The 19267-nt window shown below is 48.5% G+C and overlaps 1 protein-coding gene across 8 annotated transcripts in view; it reads right to left on the minus strand.

Annotated features, from left to right (window-relative positions):
• ANKS1A (ankyrin repeat and sterile alpha motif domain containing 1A) overlaps window positions 1-19267 on the minus strand; it is a 172848-nt gene that overhangs the window by 20987 nt on the left and 132594 nt on the right. For all 8 annotated transcript variants that reach the window (XM_030561310.1, XM_030561317.1, XM_030561311.1 and 5 more), the window contains 2 exons: window positions 4404-4502; window positions 1750-1902 (listed from right to left, as the gene is read on the minus strand). In XM_030561310.1, coding sequence (XP_030417170.1) covers window positions 1750-1902; window positions 4404-4502 — 252 coding nt within the window. The remainder of the gene's footprint in view (window positions 1-1749; window positions 1903-4403; window positions 4503-19267) is intronic.

A 19267-nucleotide genomic window follows, 5' to 3' on the forward strand; every position in this document is an offset into this window, starting at 1 on the left:
TTGACTTTGGCTTTTTAGGGGGCCTGACGTTTGTCTGCGACCACCTTGGCCTTGCCGTTTTCCAGAGTTCTGCCTCTGGCTAGGCACAGAGTATGGCGGCTGGGGCCATAAAGGCCTGCGTTTGGTCGCAGGCGTATACATGCTGAGACGCATTAGGACCCTATTGTCCAGCAGGCTTCGCAGTCTGGGGCTGTCTCTGCCGCGAAGATGCCTTTACCAACAAAGGGTAAATTCTTTCCCCCGTCCTCCAAGACGGCAGCGAGCTCTAGGTGGGAGGTTCGAGGGAGAAACTCCTCCACCCAGGTGCTATAATTATCGCAGCTAAGCAAGGCTTGTTGCTTTGCTACCCAGAGGTGCAGGGCCCCTGCAGAGTACACCTTGCATTCGCCAAGGCTCTTTCTGCTTCGGGGCTGGCGCCCGTTGGCCATGATATCAGGATCGTGGTCCTGAGCATAAAATCCGCGCATATGGGGTGACACGGATGCGTGTCCGAACGGCCATGGAGGTACTAAAAGAGGGCACGGGCCGAGTCTCTGACTCACTCGGACCTTGCCCAACTCGGCACCGGGGACCGGCATCGGGAGGCGTATCGGTACCTGGAACGAGATCCAGACCCGCAACCAGAACGGTGTCGGGAGGTCGACCGAGATCTCGAGGCTCGGAGAAGAGCTACAGGAGTCAAGGTACCTGCCCCGGTGCCAGATGTCGGAACGGTGCCGATATCGACATCGGTGCCGGCGACGGTCGGTGCCAGAAGGCCTTGGTGGTACCGGCGGGGTCCGGTGCCGAGGAGGCGCTTCTGCCCGCCGCTTGAACATCGCTCCGCGCCCAAGGTGGAGGGGCAAGTGAAAGTCCCGCACCTTTTTGTTCTCGGCTTAAAAGCCTTGCAAATGGGGCACTTATCTTGAAAACCCGGTGAGCCATGCATGGCTCCGGCACTGGGCTCATGGAAGGGGCTACTTCCTGAACCCCGCTAACTAAACTAACCATGTTAGCAAGGAAAACACGTATAACCATACAAATATATATATAAAAGTGTTATAACTGCATAATTATATACGAGAAAACGAGTAGCTAGGGAAGTGGAGGTCAGCTAAGCCGCGCTCCACTGTTCCAACGACCGACACGGGCGGTAAGAAGGAACTGAGGAGCGGGTGGGCCGGCAGGAGTATATATGGAGCGCCATGGTGGCGCCACTCTAGGGGGCGACCTGCCGGCCCACTGAGTTGCTAGGGTAAAAGTTTTCCGACGAATGTGCACGCGCGGCGCGTACACCTAACTGGAATGGATATGAGCAATCACTCGAAGAAGAACTACTGTTTACTTTTTCAGAGTGCAAACCCTAAAGAAGAATCACTGCCGTTGACAGGTTACAGTTTAATTACACAAAAGGGATGTTTTAAACTCAGGGCTATGCAAGCATCAATCACATGAAACGGCAACAGAGAAAGGAAAGGAATCAGAATAGACCCATTACAATTGGTACCCTCTCATTCATACCAAAGAACAGTTCTACGTATTCACAGGCTCTCCCTGAGTTAAGACAGTCTCAAGCATTTTTCTAGTCCTCGAGTATTTGGAATGAAGGTGCTGGGGCACAGAATCATCCTACACTGGCGCTGATTCTCCTTGCACCTTCATATTTGAAGAGTGCTATGACATTGCTGCATTGGGTCTAACAAACCACTCTGCAAGTCGTACCCATCTAGAGAGAACCTGTGCAGGATTAATAGCAAAGCCAATACCTACATTTACTATTTCAAGCTCCCAGAGGTTTTTCACAGTGTCAATGGAGCTGTAGCCACTCGACAGGAAGGACTGAATGTAGTCCTGCAGCCCCAAAGAGTCAAGCCAAGCAGGAACCGAAGGCTGGCTGTTCCCATCGCAACCCAGAGATTTCACCTAAAAATGGGCAAGACAAGAAAGGGTTAAAAAGCCTCTGGGGATCCCAAACAGTTCAGATTCCAAAACCCACAAAGGCTACAATTGAAACCGAATGTAACTAAAGAATTATAATGAGAATTTGTACAGTGACTTCCACATGAAGATCTCAAAGCATTTTGTAAGAACCCTGGGGCCAGGTAAGCATTCTTCCCATTAACAGGCGGGCAAACAAGGCACCGAGGTTCACCAACACGCCCAAGGATGCACAGTGAGAAAAATCGAGAAAGAATCCAGGAATCCCAACTCCGAGTCCCGAGCTGTGCTTGCTGGATAGCATTCCCTCCCTTCTGCATTTACCCTTTAAAGCACAGCACCGCACAGCAGCCCAGTGAGAATACGTTCATATTCAAGTTGTAAGTGTCTTTAGAATGCAGCGAAGCGCGAACACCAGTCAGCTGTCTATTTGGCTGCGTACTTTGGGAGGAGGTGCTATTCCTGAAGCAGGACAGTTGCGAGAGCACAGCTTTCCTGTCGCACCCCTGGCTTTAGCCTGAGAAGCGATTTTTCTTGCCAAAGATGACCTTAAGGTCTGTGCACTAGTAATTGGGCAGCTGGGTCCAGCCAGGGGAAGGGAGAAGCACAATCCAACACGTGTGCACTTGGAGAAGGCTGCCACAAAAATGAGACCCGGGGAATGTTCCCAATACCAGAGGCTGGGAGGAAAAATCTCTTGTTCATCAATTTAATGCTCAGAAAAGTTGCTGTATTAAATAGCCCTGGAGGATGGAGTCCCTTGATTATCAAGTGACAGACAGCAGAAGGGCAGGCCCTCTCTCTGGCTTCCCCATCAAGCAACCTTAGTCCTGACTGGGACATGCACTGCAGAACTGAGTGCCATCTCCATGGCCCGTTCAGTCCTTAGCATTGCTATTGAAAGCATCATAAAGGCAGTAGTAAGTGCCAAAAGTGCTGGTGGTTTTATGATGGGGCAACTGCCCACTAGCAACTAGACTGAAACCTCCTCTGAGCCCCACTCCCAAAGTCACTTCACAGCAATGACAAGGGACTAGTGTGGCGATCCAGCAGCGCACTGGCTAGCTTCAGCACCAATTTCAAGCCCCACTCCAAAATAACTGGAGACGGGAACTGGCTGATGGAAGAGGTGAGAACGTTCTCATCTAGTCACATCCCACCCATCTCGCAGCTGACCAGGTCCATCTGCCCTCTGTGACCACGCCCCAAAAAGCATGTCAGAGGAGACTGCTAAATTCTCCCTTCAACTCTTGGGCATATTTTCCTCTGACAAATGGAGCTGGAGAGTTGCTCCACTGAACACATGCCATTTATTTCATTTATGCACTAGCGGGAGGCACCCTGCTGCCCGCAGCCTGGATGACGCTCTGTTCCAAGTGCCTGAAATAGCCTCATTACACGCCACTGGCACAGATAAGGTAGCGTCCAATTTTGCAACACAGCCCCTGGCAAAGGCCTGAGAAATCAGGTGCAAGAGGAAGACTGCCTTGTTTCAGTACCTGAGCCAGGTTAGTGTATTAGCGCTAATTCAAGCTGGGTCACAGGACCGTTGGCTGTAACTGGAAGTACTGCCATGAGGTTATATCGGGCACTTGCTGAGTGTGTGAGAGAAGGGTGGCAGGCAAACTGAGGGCAGCTGTTACCCTTCTTAGATTTCACTGGCCATAACAAATACCAGAGCAATTAGACTTCAATGCAGCTGAAGACAGCTTTGGAAGAGCCGAAAGCTGAGTGAAGTTCATCATGCTCCTGACTACGTTTGCCATTTGGGGCCCTGGCTGCAAGTGGCAGTACCCCAAAAACAGGATGCTCAGAAAGCCATCGCTGGAATACCAGTGACCACGCTAGTACTTCCTGCCAGCAGCGATGCCTTATACATCCCTAGCACTAAAGGACTCTACTCTTGAGTCCTTAATGCAAGCTCTTCACAAGCCTTGTTGTTCTTGCACCATATGAGCACACAGAGCAAAGCTCTCAGTGACCTGAGAGAGAGGCAGAGTTCCGCCCAGTGAAGCGTGGTCCTCCCCGACATGCCTGCATAGCCCGCAGGATTCTCAGCTGCAGTTCCAAGGAGCCTGGTGTTCCGGAGCCGTCACTCAGCCCTGTAAGCCACAGCCTTCTGGTGGCTCCCTACAGTCCAGACGCACCAGTTCGTGCCCAGTCAGCTCAGCAGAAAAAAAAGGCTCTGCTTCTCCACAACTTAAAACCCAAGTACTATCCCTCTACTGGCCATTCCCATCTCTGATGTGGGACGTTCTATTGATGCGGTCGTAAGCCCTCTTCTCGATGGCACTCTCCAAGAGAGTAGCTCTACAAATAGTCAGGGACAGTATCTACAGAGGGATGGCTGGGGTTACATGCTTTGTTTTCTGTACTGCGGCCTCCACACCACAGTCATGCAGTTTGAGAGTTCCTAGCTCCATTACCCTGCTCCCCACCTACGCTGCAGCAACTCAGCTACACACAGCAATTAATACAACTGTCACCTTGGGAAGGGGACGTGCGGCCTGGAGAAGTTTTCTGCGGTGCTGCGGGTCGCTAATCCCGATCTCCCGAAGGTCCTGATCTTCCATTACATTACAGCCCTGTGGAAACAGAATGAGAGAGACACGTGGCAGCAGAGTGCAGCGGCAGCAAGACCAGCTGCTGAAGTAGGAACTATGTATGTTATAGTTACCTTCCTCCACCCTTCCTACTCTGCTCCCAGGTGAGAAAAGGGAGGCCACTCTGCAGCAGGGGAATATGCACGAAGCTTCACAGGAATGACTCCACCAGGGGGCAGAGCAATAAAATGCACTGACTAAGCATGCTTCATCTCTAGCCCCTTCATTCCATGGAGCCACTTGACAACAACATCTGCAGGTTTCAGTTGGATTTCCATAACAGACTCTCTACCAGGCTCATACCCATGAGATCTTGAAGCAACTGGCACTCAAAAGCCATGCTGTAGCTTTTCAGTGCCCTCCCAGGATGCCCCCACGAGGAACGGGGAATTCCACAGACAGCCTCCCCTACAGTGGGTTTCTCAGCTTCACATACCTACCATAGGGCCCACTACCTGCCATAAGCAGACAGCCTAGGCAGAAGTGAAACAAGTCACCAGGTGTACTAATGGATTAATTCTGGAGTGTGCAGTGTGCTTGCTGAAGCAATTAAGGGATGAATGCAGCTACCCCCTCCCTTCTCTCATTCAGTTTGTTCCACAGTATCTCTTTGCAGCCAATAGATTTCAGGACACTGATATAAGGGACATTCCTCTTTCCTATGTAGATGTTTTAATCAGCCATTTCTTTGATCATGATTTAGCTACTCAAATCTCCCTACTGCATAAACAATCCCCTTTTGCGTATAAACAGAACCACTGCACACTGACAGGCAGGAGAAGCTCATCTCTGCCTAGGCTCCCTTGAGAACCAAAGAGAATAAATTGAATTTATTTTAGTGAGAGCTGGAGATCCAGGGAAGGTCAGTATCTCTGTCATCTATCATTCATCTCCATGGGGACAGAGGCAATCCAGCCCTCTCCAGTGCAGAGGCTTTCATCATTAGATGCTGCTTTACAAAACTCATTATCTCGGTGTGAAGCGGGAATGAATGCGAGAGTGAGCACATGCAGACTGCGCTTCCTTCACTGATCAGAAACTACATGCCTGTCAGTATCCAGTAAGACCCGCAGCGTGCAGATGTAAGGCCAGATATGTCTCCTCCATCAGTGATATAGCCATACTGTAACAGCTACTTGAAAATCCATATCCAGTTAACACCACTGACCCGTATTGCAATAGTGCCCCAATCAAAGTCAGTCCCCCATAACGCTAGGTGCTGTACACCACTGTACACCTGGAGAGCCCAACTTCAGCTGCAGACATGCCCTCCCCATTCCTGAGCGGGCCACAGATTAAAGGTGAACTGCTAGGTCTTGGCTATTTCGGAGTTTGTTTTTATAAAAAATCTAGCTCAAGTTGGCTGCAGTGTCACTGAAAGTGTCCCATGACAAGAGGGGTCCATGTAGTGCAGGGAACCATAAGGGAAAGGGGGACTGAAAAGTCTAGTCAAAGCAGTGGAATTAAAAAAAAAAAAAGTAATTTAGAGCCTCTTCCTTCTCTCATCCTTTAGGGGAACTATTTTAACAGTGGAAGGAGACGTGGCATAGCACCACCATTTAAAAAAAAATTAAACACAAATGTAAATGTAGCGAGTCACTCAGTGTGGGGGTGCGTTAGCAGCTTACAGGTGCTGACGGTTCTCAACCCTTCAACGCATCTGCGGCATATGGCAAAACCCTACAAGTGTATGCTCCGGGATGGAGTGTTTATCAAAGGGACTCTCTCTCCCCTCATTAGTCTACAGCATGTTTTAGGGGCCTGTAGGGTATCAGTGCATGCACATGCAGACTTCTTCCAGGCTGAGCTGACTGATCTTTGTTTTAAAAACTAAATTCATCAGGCACCCTTTAAGCAGCTGCAACACTTGAACACCTGGGAGCTGAGTGACTGCTCTTGTGGCAGTGGCCAGAGTGTTTCCTCTCACACAACATGGCAGCAGTCATTGGTGCTGCATGATGAAGACTACCAGCCCCCTCCCCACATACCCTGCTCATGACAGCAGAGAATACTGACAGCTACAGCCTTCGCTTTGCCCAGCACAAAGTGCAGCAGGCCTTACCCTTAAAAGAAGAGCTATTCCTTTCAACAGAGAGATCAGCACTTAAAGGAACAGAGGGAGTGCTTTGAAGAGCATGCACAGTCCAATGTATTTGGGAGCACTGCCCTCAGGTCAGGCTGCAGAGAATTATTTAACTAAAAACAATGGTGGCACATTAAGTCACTGAGTGACTGGAAAACAGGGCTCCCCGCGTGGTTCAGCACTTGCGGAACAGGAGTCAGAAAGGCAGATGAACACCTTCCCCACTCCAACTACAGCGAAGAGAAAGCACTAAAGCTTCAGGAAATGCAGGCGCAGCAGGTCTCTGCAGAAGAGTGTCTGAAGTTGATAGCCACAGTACCAGAGCATTCGTGTGTGAGCGCTGTTTAAAACAGTGGAAAGAGCTTGGCACAGAGAGCCTCTAGCTTACCAGGGCCATTCCTTCCATGCTTTTCAAAAGGTCAGTTTTTAAAGGCACTGAGGAATTCAGCTCTCTGGTACCAGCTGCTGCTCCCAATCTGGAGGAGTTCTCATGCCTGCCTTTGTGGGGTTTCACCTCAGAAAGAGAGCGCAATGGTACAGCACGCACGTGAAGGAGTAGTGAGCTGTCAGCATAGGCAAACTTTTTCTTTTTAAAGCTAGCTATCCTTCGCAAATCTAACAGACACCAAAGACTCTGCAACAAGGGCTCAATGGAGCACTTTGGTTTGATTGTTTGGCAATAGAAAACAAAATAGGAAGCACTACAGGAAACCCTTCAAAAGGTTACAAACATGCTCGCTTCTACGCAAAAGAATAAATGGACAAATCAGACGTCAAGAATCAAAACATGCAAAAACCAGTCAGAGAATACTTCAACCTCCCTGGACACTCAATAACAGACCTAAAAGTGGCAATTCTTCAACAACAACAAAAACTTCAAAAACAGACTCCAACGAGAAACTCTGGAATTAATTTGCAAACTGGACACCATCAAATTAGCCCTGAACAAAGACTGGGAGTGGATGGGTCATCACAAGAACTAAGAACTAAAATTTCCCCATACTAATTTTCCCCTACTGTTACTCACACCTTCTTGTCAACTGTTTGAAAGGCGCCACCTGATTACCACTACAAAAGTGATTCTTCCTCTGTTGATAATAGCCCACTTTAATTGAATTGTCTTGTTAGAATTGGTAACGCAACCCCCGTCTTTTCACGTACTATGTATATATAGCTTCCTCCTGCATCTTCCACTCCATGCATCTGATGAAGTGGGTTCTAGCCCATGAAAACTTATGCTCAAATAAATGTGTTAGTCTCTAAGGTGCCACAAGGACTCCTCTTTTTTATGCTCGCTTCTGTATAGCGAACAGTTGTCTTGTAAAACACACACAACCCTGTCAAAAGGACAGAAAGGCCCTTCATGAGTTTAAGCTCCTACAGTCTCCACTGGGATGCAAGAGCAGCAGCAGGGGTGGGAAACCATAAAAGCTCTCTGAGACTAGCAGGCCGGGGAGCCATGTAATTTGCACCAGCTCGAGGAACTGAGAGGGAAACAAGGCTAAACATTAGCAGGGTTAGAGAACTCTTCGGGCAGTCAGGTTTTGCTCTCATGGGCAGCAGTTACACTCAGGTTTGTGAACAGCTACAGCCTACAAGTAGAACGCACCCAACGCTGTTCCCACTCACATGTGGGGTGTGAATCTGTGCTGTGTCTCGGGGAGTGGGGAGAGTAGGAAGCTGAGGGATCTTGAAGTTATGTTGCACCAGTCTGATCTGGGCTGGAGCAGCCTCCTGGTGCTGTCTGGAATCTCCACAGCCCAGCCAGAAATGAGGCCTTTAGGTGCAAGGAGCAGGATCTCGCTCTTGGGGTTTCTCAAAGCTTATGGAGGTACAGAGGTGGTCAGTTGGCTTGCCTGAGTTCACACAGCAAGCTGGTGTCAGAGCCAGGATTCAAACTCAGGAGTTCCTGGCTCCCAGTACCATGCTCAGTCTTCTCTAGCCCAATACTGGGGCAAGACCCTTTACTTTGGCCATCAAGAATTCCGTGCCACTGTTGTAAGCTGCAAGCATGCACGCACACACTCTCCAGGACATGGTTTACAGGACACCAAACCTTTTCCAAGTGACATTAACTCAAGCAGCAGGAAGAGCTATTTGGGCCCGAATCAAAGAAACAAGTGTGATGGCTGCACTTGATTTGTTTTAATGTAGATGCAGACCTTCTTTACATTTTGAATCGTGCTCATTTCAAAAGACAGAGCCCATTTCCAGTCTCTCAACAGCTGTCTAAGCACAGGGCTGGTAGCAAATAGTTCTGCTGTGAACATGTGCCTTACGCAGAAGTTTCCCAAGCGAGGGCCGAGCCTGAGAGGCAATGGACTTGACCCCTCTTGCTGGAGCAGGCTTAGGAATGTTGGGTTGGCCCTCAAGCCAGGCATGAGCACAAAACCTAATGTTTTATGAACCGAGCCTGTTTCTCCTCACCATCTCTCATTTTTATGCGTTGCATTAAAATCCCTCATGGCCAATCAGCATATTAAGGGGACTTAACAAGTAGACAGCATTACAGCTCCCAATCAATCTCTATGGTCTTTCCTGTAAGTGATCTGCAGTTTACAGGAGTGTCCTTTAAACCCATCCAGATTCCATCTCTAATAAAAAATAATCTGCCATTACAGGAAATAATTAAACACAAAGGCTAACAATCTTTTAGCCTTTTGCCAACCAAACAAATGAGCTGCTCCTCTTCAGTCTCCCAACTGTTCATGGTAATGCGTTATCCACAGGGAAACCAGGAACATTCTGTCAAGATACACCACTGATGCCTTCAGGTTCACCTCCCTGAATTCCGATACAGGACCACAATATGTATAAGGAAATCTCCCCCCGGCCTGCTTTTATTACAGAACCTCTGGAAATCCTCTCTTGCCAGGCAGAACCGGAATGTCACTGAACAGGCCTACTTTTCAACTGTAGGTTTTATTGATAAACATGAAATGTACCACTTCTGTGACTGACATAAAGAGCATGAACTGAGCGAACGGGGGAGAGGCAGGATTTTCCTAGTGTTCAGATACAGGACCGAGAGCCAGGAGATCATGTCCCTAGTCCTTGCTTCACTTTCCTCGTCTGTACAGTAGGGATAACCATCTGATTCAGTGCGGGCAAGGCTCAGCCTAAACCCAATGTCTGAAGTGCTTTGAGCTCCTCCAGAAGAAGTGACAGGCAAGTCCAAAGGGTGAGCACTCGAACAGCTGAGCAGCATCCCCTTCACATCAAAGCCAACAATGCAATACAAACATTTCCTGGGGTGAGAACACTGGCTCAGATAGGTGTGTGTGTGGGGGGGTGCATACACACACCAGTGGTGCTCTGACTATGGACATACAAGCCGTTCATGATAGCACTTTCTAAACAGCAGCTTTACTCTTTCATCATCCTGACAACTGAAATGCTCTTTTGTCTTTCCCCCAGCCACGGGGAACTAAGCATTATTATTTAGACTGGGGTAGTGCTCCCAGCTTACTAGGTACTTTCTATACAGAGGAAGACAGTCAGTATGCTACAGGGCAGGGTCCAAGAAGATGCTAATCTGTGATCTCTTAGCAATGAGTCACTAACTGTGCACCTGACCTGCCTAAGGAAGTACAAGCTTTTGAAGAGAGGGTCTGCTTCAGTAACGTGTGATGTATTGCATTGTAATTAGACAGCCTGTAAATCTTCAGGTGTCTCATTAAAAGGAAGAACACAAAGTCAAAGATCACGTTGTGCCAAGACAGCCTCCCCTCGCTGCTTAGGCTTGGTCTACACTACGCGTTCAAACCGATTTTAGCAGCATTAAACCGATTTAACGCTGTACCTGTCCACACTATGAGGTCCTTTATATCGATATAAAGGGCTCTTTAAATCGGTTTCTGTACTCCTCCCCGACGAGAGTAGCAGCGCTAAAATCGGTATTACCATATCGGATTAGGGTTAGTGTGGCCGCAAATCGACGGTATTGGCCTCCGGGCGGTATCCCACAGTGCACCACTGTGACTGCTCTGGACAGCACTCTCAGCTCGGATGCAGTGGCCAGGTAAACAGGAAAAGCCCTGCAAAATTTTGATTTTCATTTCCTGTTTGCCCAGCGTGGAGCTCTGATCAGCACGGGTGGCAATGCAGTCCCAAATTCAAAAAGAGCTCCAGCCTGGACCGTACGGGAGATAATGGATCTGATCGCTGTATGGGGAAACAAATTTGTTCTATCAAAGCTCCGTTACAGAAAACGAAATGCCAAAGTGTTTGAAAAAAAATCTACAGGCTACACACTGCTGCATGACAAGCATAACGGGAAGCCAGAGACTCAAATGGACGCTCATGGAGGAAGGGAGGGGGTACTGAGGACTCCAGCTATCCCACAGTCCCCAGCAGCCTCCGAAAAGTATTTCCATTCTTGGCCGAGCTCCCAATGCCTGTAGGTTCAAACACATTGTCCGGTGTGGTTCAGGGAATAGCTCGTCAATTTGCTCCCCCCCACCCACGTGAAAGAAAAGGGAAAGAAATCGTTTCTTGACTTCTTTCAATGTCACCCTATGTCTACTAAATGCTGCTGGTAGATGCGATGCTGCAGCAGTGAAGAGCAGTATCCACTTCTCTCCCCTGCCCGGTGGCAGACAGTGCAGTAGGACTGCTAGCTGTCCTTGTTATCAACCCGTGAGTGCTCCTGGCTGGCTTCAGGTGAGGGCTGGCCGGGGGCGCCTGGGTGAAAATAGGAATGATTCTTGGTCATTCCCAGTAGGTGGTACTGAACAGCTGGTAACCGTCCAAATCATAGCAACTGGGGGCTGAGCTCCATCAGCCCCCTCCCTTTCCTGTGTAAAGAAAAGATTCTGTCCTGCCTGGACTATCATAGCAGCAGCATGCTGGGCTCCTCTCCCCCGCACCGCTTAATGTCCTGCCTGGACTGTCATAGCCCCGGGAAGCTGCCTCTCCCTCATTTTATCTCACTAACAAGTCACTGTTTCTTATTCCTGCATTCTTTATAACTTCATGACACAAATGGGGGGGACACTGCCACGGTAGCCCAGGAAGGTTGGGGGAGGAGGGAAGCAACAGGTGGGGTTGTTGCAGGGGCACCCCCCATGAATGGCATGCAGCTCATCCTTTCTGCGGGATCTGGCACGGAGCAGCTGTGCTCTCTGATACATTGGTTCTCTAGCACACTTGCCCCACATTCTAGGTAGGACTGACTATTTTTAAAGGAGGGATTGACTCGGGGAGTCATTCCCATTTTTGCCTTTGTGCCCCCGGCCAACCTCAGCCAGGGGTACCCATTATAGCAGCAGACCGTTCAGAACGACAGATAACCGTCATCTCATTGCCAATTTACACCAGCAGCAGACAGTACAGAATGACTGATAACCGTCTCTGCTATCATGCAAAAGCAAATGAATGCTGCTGTGTAGTGCTGGAGTATCGCCTCTGTCCGCGGCATCCAGTACACATACGGTGACCGTAAAAAAAAAGCTGAACAGGCTCCATGGTTGCCGTGCTATGCCGTCTGCCAGGGCAATCCAGGGAAAAGGGGCGCGAAATGATTGTCTGCCGTTGCTTTCCCAGAGGAAGGAATGACTGACGACATTTACCCAGAACCACTCGCAACAATGATTTTTGCCCCATGAGCCACTGGGCTCTCAACCCAGAATTCTAAGGGGCAGGGGAGACTGCGGGAACTATGGGATAGCTACGGAATAGCTACCCACAGTGCAACGCTCTGGAAATCGACGCTAGCCTTGGACCATGGACGCACACCGCTGAATTAATGTGCTGAGTGTGGCCGCGTGCACTCGACTTTATACAATCTGTTTTATAAAACCGGTTTATGTAAAATCGGAATAATCCCGTAGTGTAGACGTACTCTGAGTGACCCCAAAGTGAAATGGCAAAAGCGAAGCTGCTGAAATCTGCCAGAATTTCTCCTCCAACAGGGAACTCTGCAAGCACTTAGCTACCCAGTTTTCACATGCTGAGCCTTATGCACAGTCTGGCCTCATTCTATCCTCCTTCTCCAGCCAAGGAAAAGCCTAAGGCAAAAGGAGTTGGGCGTCGGACGTGTAGCCTCATCCAAACAGCAGAACAGTTTAATGAGTCCCAGCTGCTCAGCTACATTCACACTAATATGACCTCTGCTTCTGTCAGCAAGCCTGCACACCAAAGACAGGCCCTGGATGGCAGGACAGACCAGGTATAGGGAATGCTAACTATTAAAATAGCAAATGAGGAACCTCATTGTAATTTTGCCAGATTGAACAGGATCCAGCAAACGGAAAAGACAGCCTGGTCCAGTCATTACAGGAGTCAAAGCAACCCCCTTGCCTTTATTCTTCATTTGAGAGGTGAATCTGCATTGTCCAGAATCTCTACTACTGCTGTTACTGATGCACTTTCTGCAGAGTGTTACTTGGCTGCTTGACCAGTTCTCTACCCAAGATGCTACACATTTGCTAACTCACCGACCAGCATGAATAGTAACAGAGCAATGCCCACCCTCAATCCGAGGTCACTGCACAGCCGTTAGACTTACCACCTTATGTCACTTTTCTTTGAGAGACATGATAAACCCTGCTGGTGAAATCATTTCCATTAAATTTGAAGATGGAAACTTGACAGACTTTATGAACTTAGCACTGGGAAAAGATGTCAGATGACTGGTCTGAGACCTCCATTTATCCTTAGCACAAATACAGAACAAGTGGCAGCCAAAGCAAGCTTCCTCCACGCCATTCCGTCAGCAATTCGGACCTGGAAGGAGCTCCCCTAGGGATGACAGGGGAGTTCAGACTCCATGGGCCTTGCTAAGACTACCAAGGGGGGAAATTATTGCTGGCTGCAGAGGCATTTGTGATCTGTTGTGGGTTTTTTAGTCATCTGTTTGCTGGGAATTGAACTGAGGATTGCAAACTCATCCCACATAGACCACAGTGCTACACAGATTGCTGTATCTGAAGTCTATAGCTGCTTTTTGCATGCCTACTGTTGGATAGCTCTGCAACTCCAGGAAAGCTGGTGAGTACCCAACGAAGAGCACCTCAAGGTGTTTGGAAAGTGCAAATTCTGTTCTGGAGGAAGGCGGTGTGTGATGTCATCAGAAATCCCAACCCTGCCACCTCCGAAGGCCCGGACATTGGGGCTCTCTGTTTCAGCTGAAACTACACTGCCTCCCACTCTCATCACAGAGTGGATAGAAGCACTTCCACTTCACTGCTGCACACTCAGAACTGAGCACATCTGCCATGTCCCTTCTGGACAGCAAAGGGGGCTCTACACAGATTCCTCTCATGGCATCACAACCCGACTCTAGATCTCCACGCCAGCCACACTTCAGTAACAAACCAAAGTACTTTGCATAACCCACCAGTTTCTAGTGCAGCAGCAATTACAAGCCCCACAAGAATATCTGAAGCTCTGAGCTCTGCCGTCTGAGCTGCTATTTGCTGCTGCTGCCAGGCTCATAAAAACTGATTAAGATGCTGTTGGACCCTGCAACTGAAGGACAGCATTCTGAATGTAACGGAAGTAGCTGAATTTGGAAAGATTGGATAAATGGAAGCTATTTCAGGGAGCACAACAATACTGCAATTCAGTTCAGAAGGAAATAGCTTGCCCCGGCATCCGTCTGAGGTTAGTGCCATGAAAGCTATACTTTCCAGCAGGCTATGGAAGGCTTCTCATTTAGCCTCTTGCAATCACGCTTCACCTGTGCAGCACGGGTGTGCAAACCCATCCGAACATGGAACTGGAGGCCAAGAACTCTGAGTCCTTAAGTCTGGCTCTGATACAGATGCCCTCTGTGCTCAGGGAAGTCACAGCGTCCCCTTGGCCTCTGTTCCTCATCTTCAAATGGGAATAGCGGTATATGCCTGCTTCTTAGGAGAGTGGGGAGGTTTTGCACTTGGAGAATAGAAGTGCTAAGTATTACTACACCTTGCTTGACAGAATAAAATCAGCCTCACCCTTGTTAATGAGCTAACTGGTAGCTTGTCCTAGAAACCAGTACACATTTTGATCAGTTAAAATTTAGTACAACAGTTAAGCACTTTGTCACGGAGTCACCAGGCGATGCTCTGGAACTGCTCCCCACCAAGCCAGTCAGGACTTTGGGGAGCCTCCTCTCCCTTGGAGCAGACTTGTTCAGGGCAAGAAGCTCACACGTCTTAACCTCCTGGGTCTCTCCTTGGAGCATTCAGCATCCTCTGCCCCTCCGTGCGCTTCCCACAGCGAGCCCGGCCCAGCGGAGTCCTGGGGAAGCCACAGGGTCCTGCACCCCCACTTTGCAGTCAGACGTGACTCTCAGCCAGCCAGTAACACAGAGGTTTATTCGATGACAGAAACAGGATCTAAAACAGAGCTGGTAGATACAGCGAACCAGACCCCTCGGCCAGGTCCATTCTGGGGGGCAGTGAGTCAGACCCCCCAGCTCTGCACTTCACTCCTCGACCCCAGCCAGCTCCAGATTAACAACCCCTCCAGCCCCTCTTCCTCCGCTCCGTTCCTTTCCCGGGGCAGGAGGTCACCTGATCTCTGTCTCCAACACCTTCAGCTGGCACCTTTGCAGAGGAGGGGCCCAGGCCATCAGTTGCTAGGAGACAGAGTGCCAGGCATTTAGGTGCACTGGCCCTTTGCTCTGCCAGATACTTAAGAACTGCCTAGGGGACACGGAGGCACCAACACAGTATTCAGAGAAAACATTAAGAACATTCCTAGTTCATCACACACTTCATGGCTTTTCACCGAAAACCTTCACTGCTTAAAACACAGACAGCAGCACTATCTGCCATTTGACAGATGGAGGAAAAGAAACAGAGGCTAAGGACTTGATTTTTACAAGTGTTGAACACTCATGTCTCCAACTGAAGGCAGCTAGAGGCTCGGCACCTCTGAAAATCAGGCCCTGAATGATTTACTGCAGCAAACCAGTGGCAGTGTCATGACTAGAACCCAAAAGCTCTGGTGCCTACATCCCTGCTCTAACCACTAGGACACACTCCTCCATACTTTCTAGATCCTGCTTTCCCCTCAACCACTTGCTTTCCCAGTGCATATCTAGAAGTGCTGGTACAGAGAGTCTGAAGGTATTAAAAGTTTGCCACCAACAATCTGAAGTTAGTGCCACCCATCACACAGAGTGGATTTTCCCAAGCAAAGTGGGTGGACCAAAACTGGCAGTTCAGAGAATACTTACATTCAATTAATTAGTAGCTCGGGGGCCAAGAAGCATTAAAAATGCCATTCAGGCAGTTAATTTTTTCCTCTCCTCAATGAAATTGCCTGAAGTTGACAACCATGACTAATTCCCTCCATCACCACTTTAACAATTCCAATGTGTATAGGGAAAAAAATGAAGCAAAAACGAAATGGCTGCATGCTGATTTCAGATTTCTTACGGGGTTCTGTGTATTAGCCATTCTGCAATCAACGCTCTGTGAATAACCAGGGCTCTATTGTTGGGCCCTCAACTAAGTGTGTTTCCTTTCCCGTGTGCATCCTGAACTACAGCTACAGACATCAGTAGGGGAAGAAGCAGAGGGAAATAAAACACAGAACCAAAGGTTGATAACTTGTGGCAAGATGATGGACAGAGGAATGCTTCTCCTACTGTCTTGATTCTGCCATAGGTACAGTATCCTCGACAACCACCATTTTCAGTAGGAGTTGATGGGCTCTCAGCACGAGGCAGGATTGGGCCCCCGCACAGCACACCCAGTGATATAGGGTACCCTGTGCTCCAGTAAGATAATACGGAGCACTCTACATCCTCAATTCACTGCTCAATCTAATGCCTTGGGACAGAGCATGGCCTACAACACATGTCCTGGTGAACAGCTCACAGTCACTTCATAAGCGATCTTTATATAGGGATTCAACGTACGTCATAAGCTCTTTGGGGCCAGTCTAGTCTGATCTGTGTTTGTGAAACACCAAGGACAGCGGGGTCACGGCCCAAGACTGCGGTCTTAGAAATGCTACCGTAATATAAATAAGAGGTCATGTCTTCACTGGTGTGTGGGTTGTTGCGAAAAAGAGAGTAACAGAGGGGTAGCCGTGTTAGTCTGGATCTGTAAAAGCAGCAAAGAGTCCTGTGGCACCTTATAGACTAACAGACGTTTTGGAGCATGAGCTTTCGTGGGTGAATACCCACTTCCTCAGATGCATGTAATGGAAATATCCAGGGGCAGGTATATATATGTTAGCAAGCAAGCTAGAGATAACGAGGTCAGTTCAATCAGGGAGGATGAGGCCCTGTTCTAGCAGTTGAGGTGTGAAAACCAAGAGAGGAGAAACTGGTTCTGTAATTGGCAAGCCATTCACAGTCTTTGTTCAATCCTGAGCTGATGGTGTCAAAAGAGTTTCCCTTACTAAGATCCTTCTCTTGCTCTCTCCGTTTCCAGCACATGAGTTCCCATTACACAACTTGCTTCCCTGCAACACCACTCAATTTCCTGGATAAGGTTTATAAAACCCTCACTCAAGGTGCTTGCTGTGCCGTTGCTTGGTCCACCTTATCCAGTAGCTTGCACAAAGGTTCTTCCGGTCCAATGCCCTAGTGCCATTTCACTGATCACTCAGTGGCTGAATGAGTCATGCCGCTCCCTCCAGGGGACAAACTATACACACCATCTAGGAGAAAAGTAAAACTCTTGACTATCCAAGCTGCACTCTCAGAGCTCACTGGAGTTGTCAAAGAGATACCATTTCACAGCATGAATCGAGGCTCGCTCAGACACCTTTCCGAAGAGCAGTCATGCAGCGTGAAAGGAGGATTCAATTCCACACATCTCCAAGGAGACTCATCCAGGCCACCACACTCAGTCTAACGACCAAGTTCCTCTCCTTTTATTTCAAAGCCCTCCACGAACATCTGGTAGGAAGCACCTTGTATTACCGTTCAGCAAAAGCGTGTTCCTGACACATTAGCACTGGTGGGGAATGATAGATAATGCCGTATAACCTGGCTAATGCTGGCTTGGGCACCAGCTATGCCGTAAAATAAATCAAAACCATTTCAGGTGACAATGCTGCCATCCAGTTGTACATGGGGCAAAAACACCTGCTCAGCTCCCGATTACTGCCTAATCTAGAGAATAGCTGACAGACCCCATCTGAGATCTCAGGCAACAGGCAGAGTCTCACTGGCCTCCATCTTTAAATTAGAATTGTCTTTGCTCCATCCACAGCAACCAACAAACAGTTACTTGAAACGGTTTACAAGACCATATATCGAAAACGGCTTCAGGACAGCAAATTTCCCCACGCAGATGGGGTCTTGGAAAGACTGAATCAAGGAGACACCTCATTATACAGTACTGAGTCCTTATCTCCAATGGGGATTTTCCCCTATTACAGCCCTCAGTGGCAAGTCTGCAGCATAACTGCCCCAGTACAAACCCACAGAGTAGATTGGCGAAAAACTGATTTGCATCAGTGAAGCTCACTCCTGATTGAAACCAGGACAAGCAGCACTAACGCAGATAGACTGTTTTACTTGGCATTTCCACTGATGCAGCTATCCCAATGGCTGTAACTAGCTCAAGGACCCAATATGGGCAATGTTTATGGCATGTCAAAGCAACAAAACCTTACACACATGTGGACTCGCCAGCAGATCACTCAGTGTAGGACTTTCTTGGAATGAACAAGTAACTCAAGTCTTTCCCAGTTTGCTCCCATAGAATGACAAGCTTCATAACAAATACAGAAAATGCTTTAGGACAGAGAGCCTCTCAGATCATGTTAAAAGGCTGGCAGTTGCCCAATAGGGTGCATGCTGAGCAGGGGAGTTACATGAGCTGAGCGTGCAAAACAGACCTAGAATTCCCAGATTCAGGATGTCAGGGGGTGGCCATGCTCCAGTGATGCATGGTGATCTCAGGCATAGGGGAGGATAGCAGCGCTGTCTTCTAGTACCCAAGTAAACAGATTCTCAAAGTGAAGGAGTGGTGGCTCCATACAAGCCAACTCTAGGTCTATCTGACCCTCTCTCAACGGCAGCGAGTGCCCTCTCCAAACAGTGCTGCCTGGAAACCTGGAATGTGTATTCCAAAAAGTGAACAGAGCCTGGCAGACATATTCAATAAACCTGCATTTCAGCTCCATTCCATCAAGCCAGTGCCTCAGCTCTGCATTCTGCTCACATATACAGGAAAGAGGAGGACAGGAAAAGACGAAGGCGCTTCTGTAATGAAGATCACTGCAGGCTAATCTGATTTGACACTAAATTACATTTAGTCAAATTAATGTCAGAACTCTGAATTATTTGCGAACACCCTGTTCTTTAATGTCCTCCAATTAAAAAATGAAGTCCAAGGAGCCCAAGGCACTACATGAGGAGAACAGATTTCTGCTTCTGACGCTGTCTCATTGAATCACAGTTAGGTGCTTTCTACGCTTTCTCCAGGAATCCAGGCCGGAGCAAAAAGAATCTTCATTCCATTAAGCTAACTTTCTTCACGAGATCCTAATATAGTTGCACTGAAAAACATACAGCCACAGTACAAATGTGCAAAGACCAGGAAATGGGAAATGTACTCCACTGGCTCAGAATGTTAACCTGTCAAGCTGTTTAGCTGCAAATACTTAGTACTTCAGGGGAAGGAAAAAGCCTTTAAAAATACCTGAGAAATATAAGGGACCTGGCCACTCATGCAGTGCTAGACATGGAGGTTAAGGAGGTGGAGATTCC

Source organism: Gopherus evgoodei, chromosome 4 (genome assembly GCF_007399415.2).
Source record: "Gopherus evgoodei ecotype Sinaloan lineage chromosome 4, rGopEvg1_v1.p, whole genome shotgun sequence".
NCBI classification, from domain to species: Eukaryota; Metazoa; Chordata; order Testudines; family Testudinidae; genus Gopherus; species Gopherus evgoodei.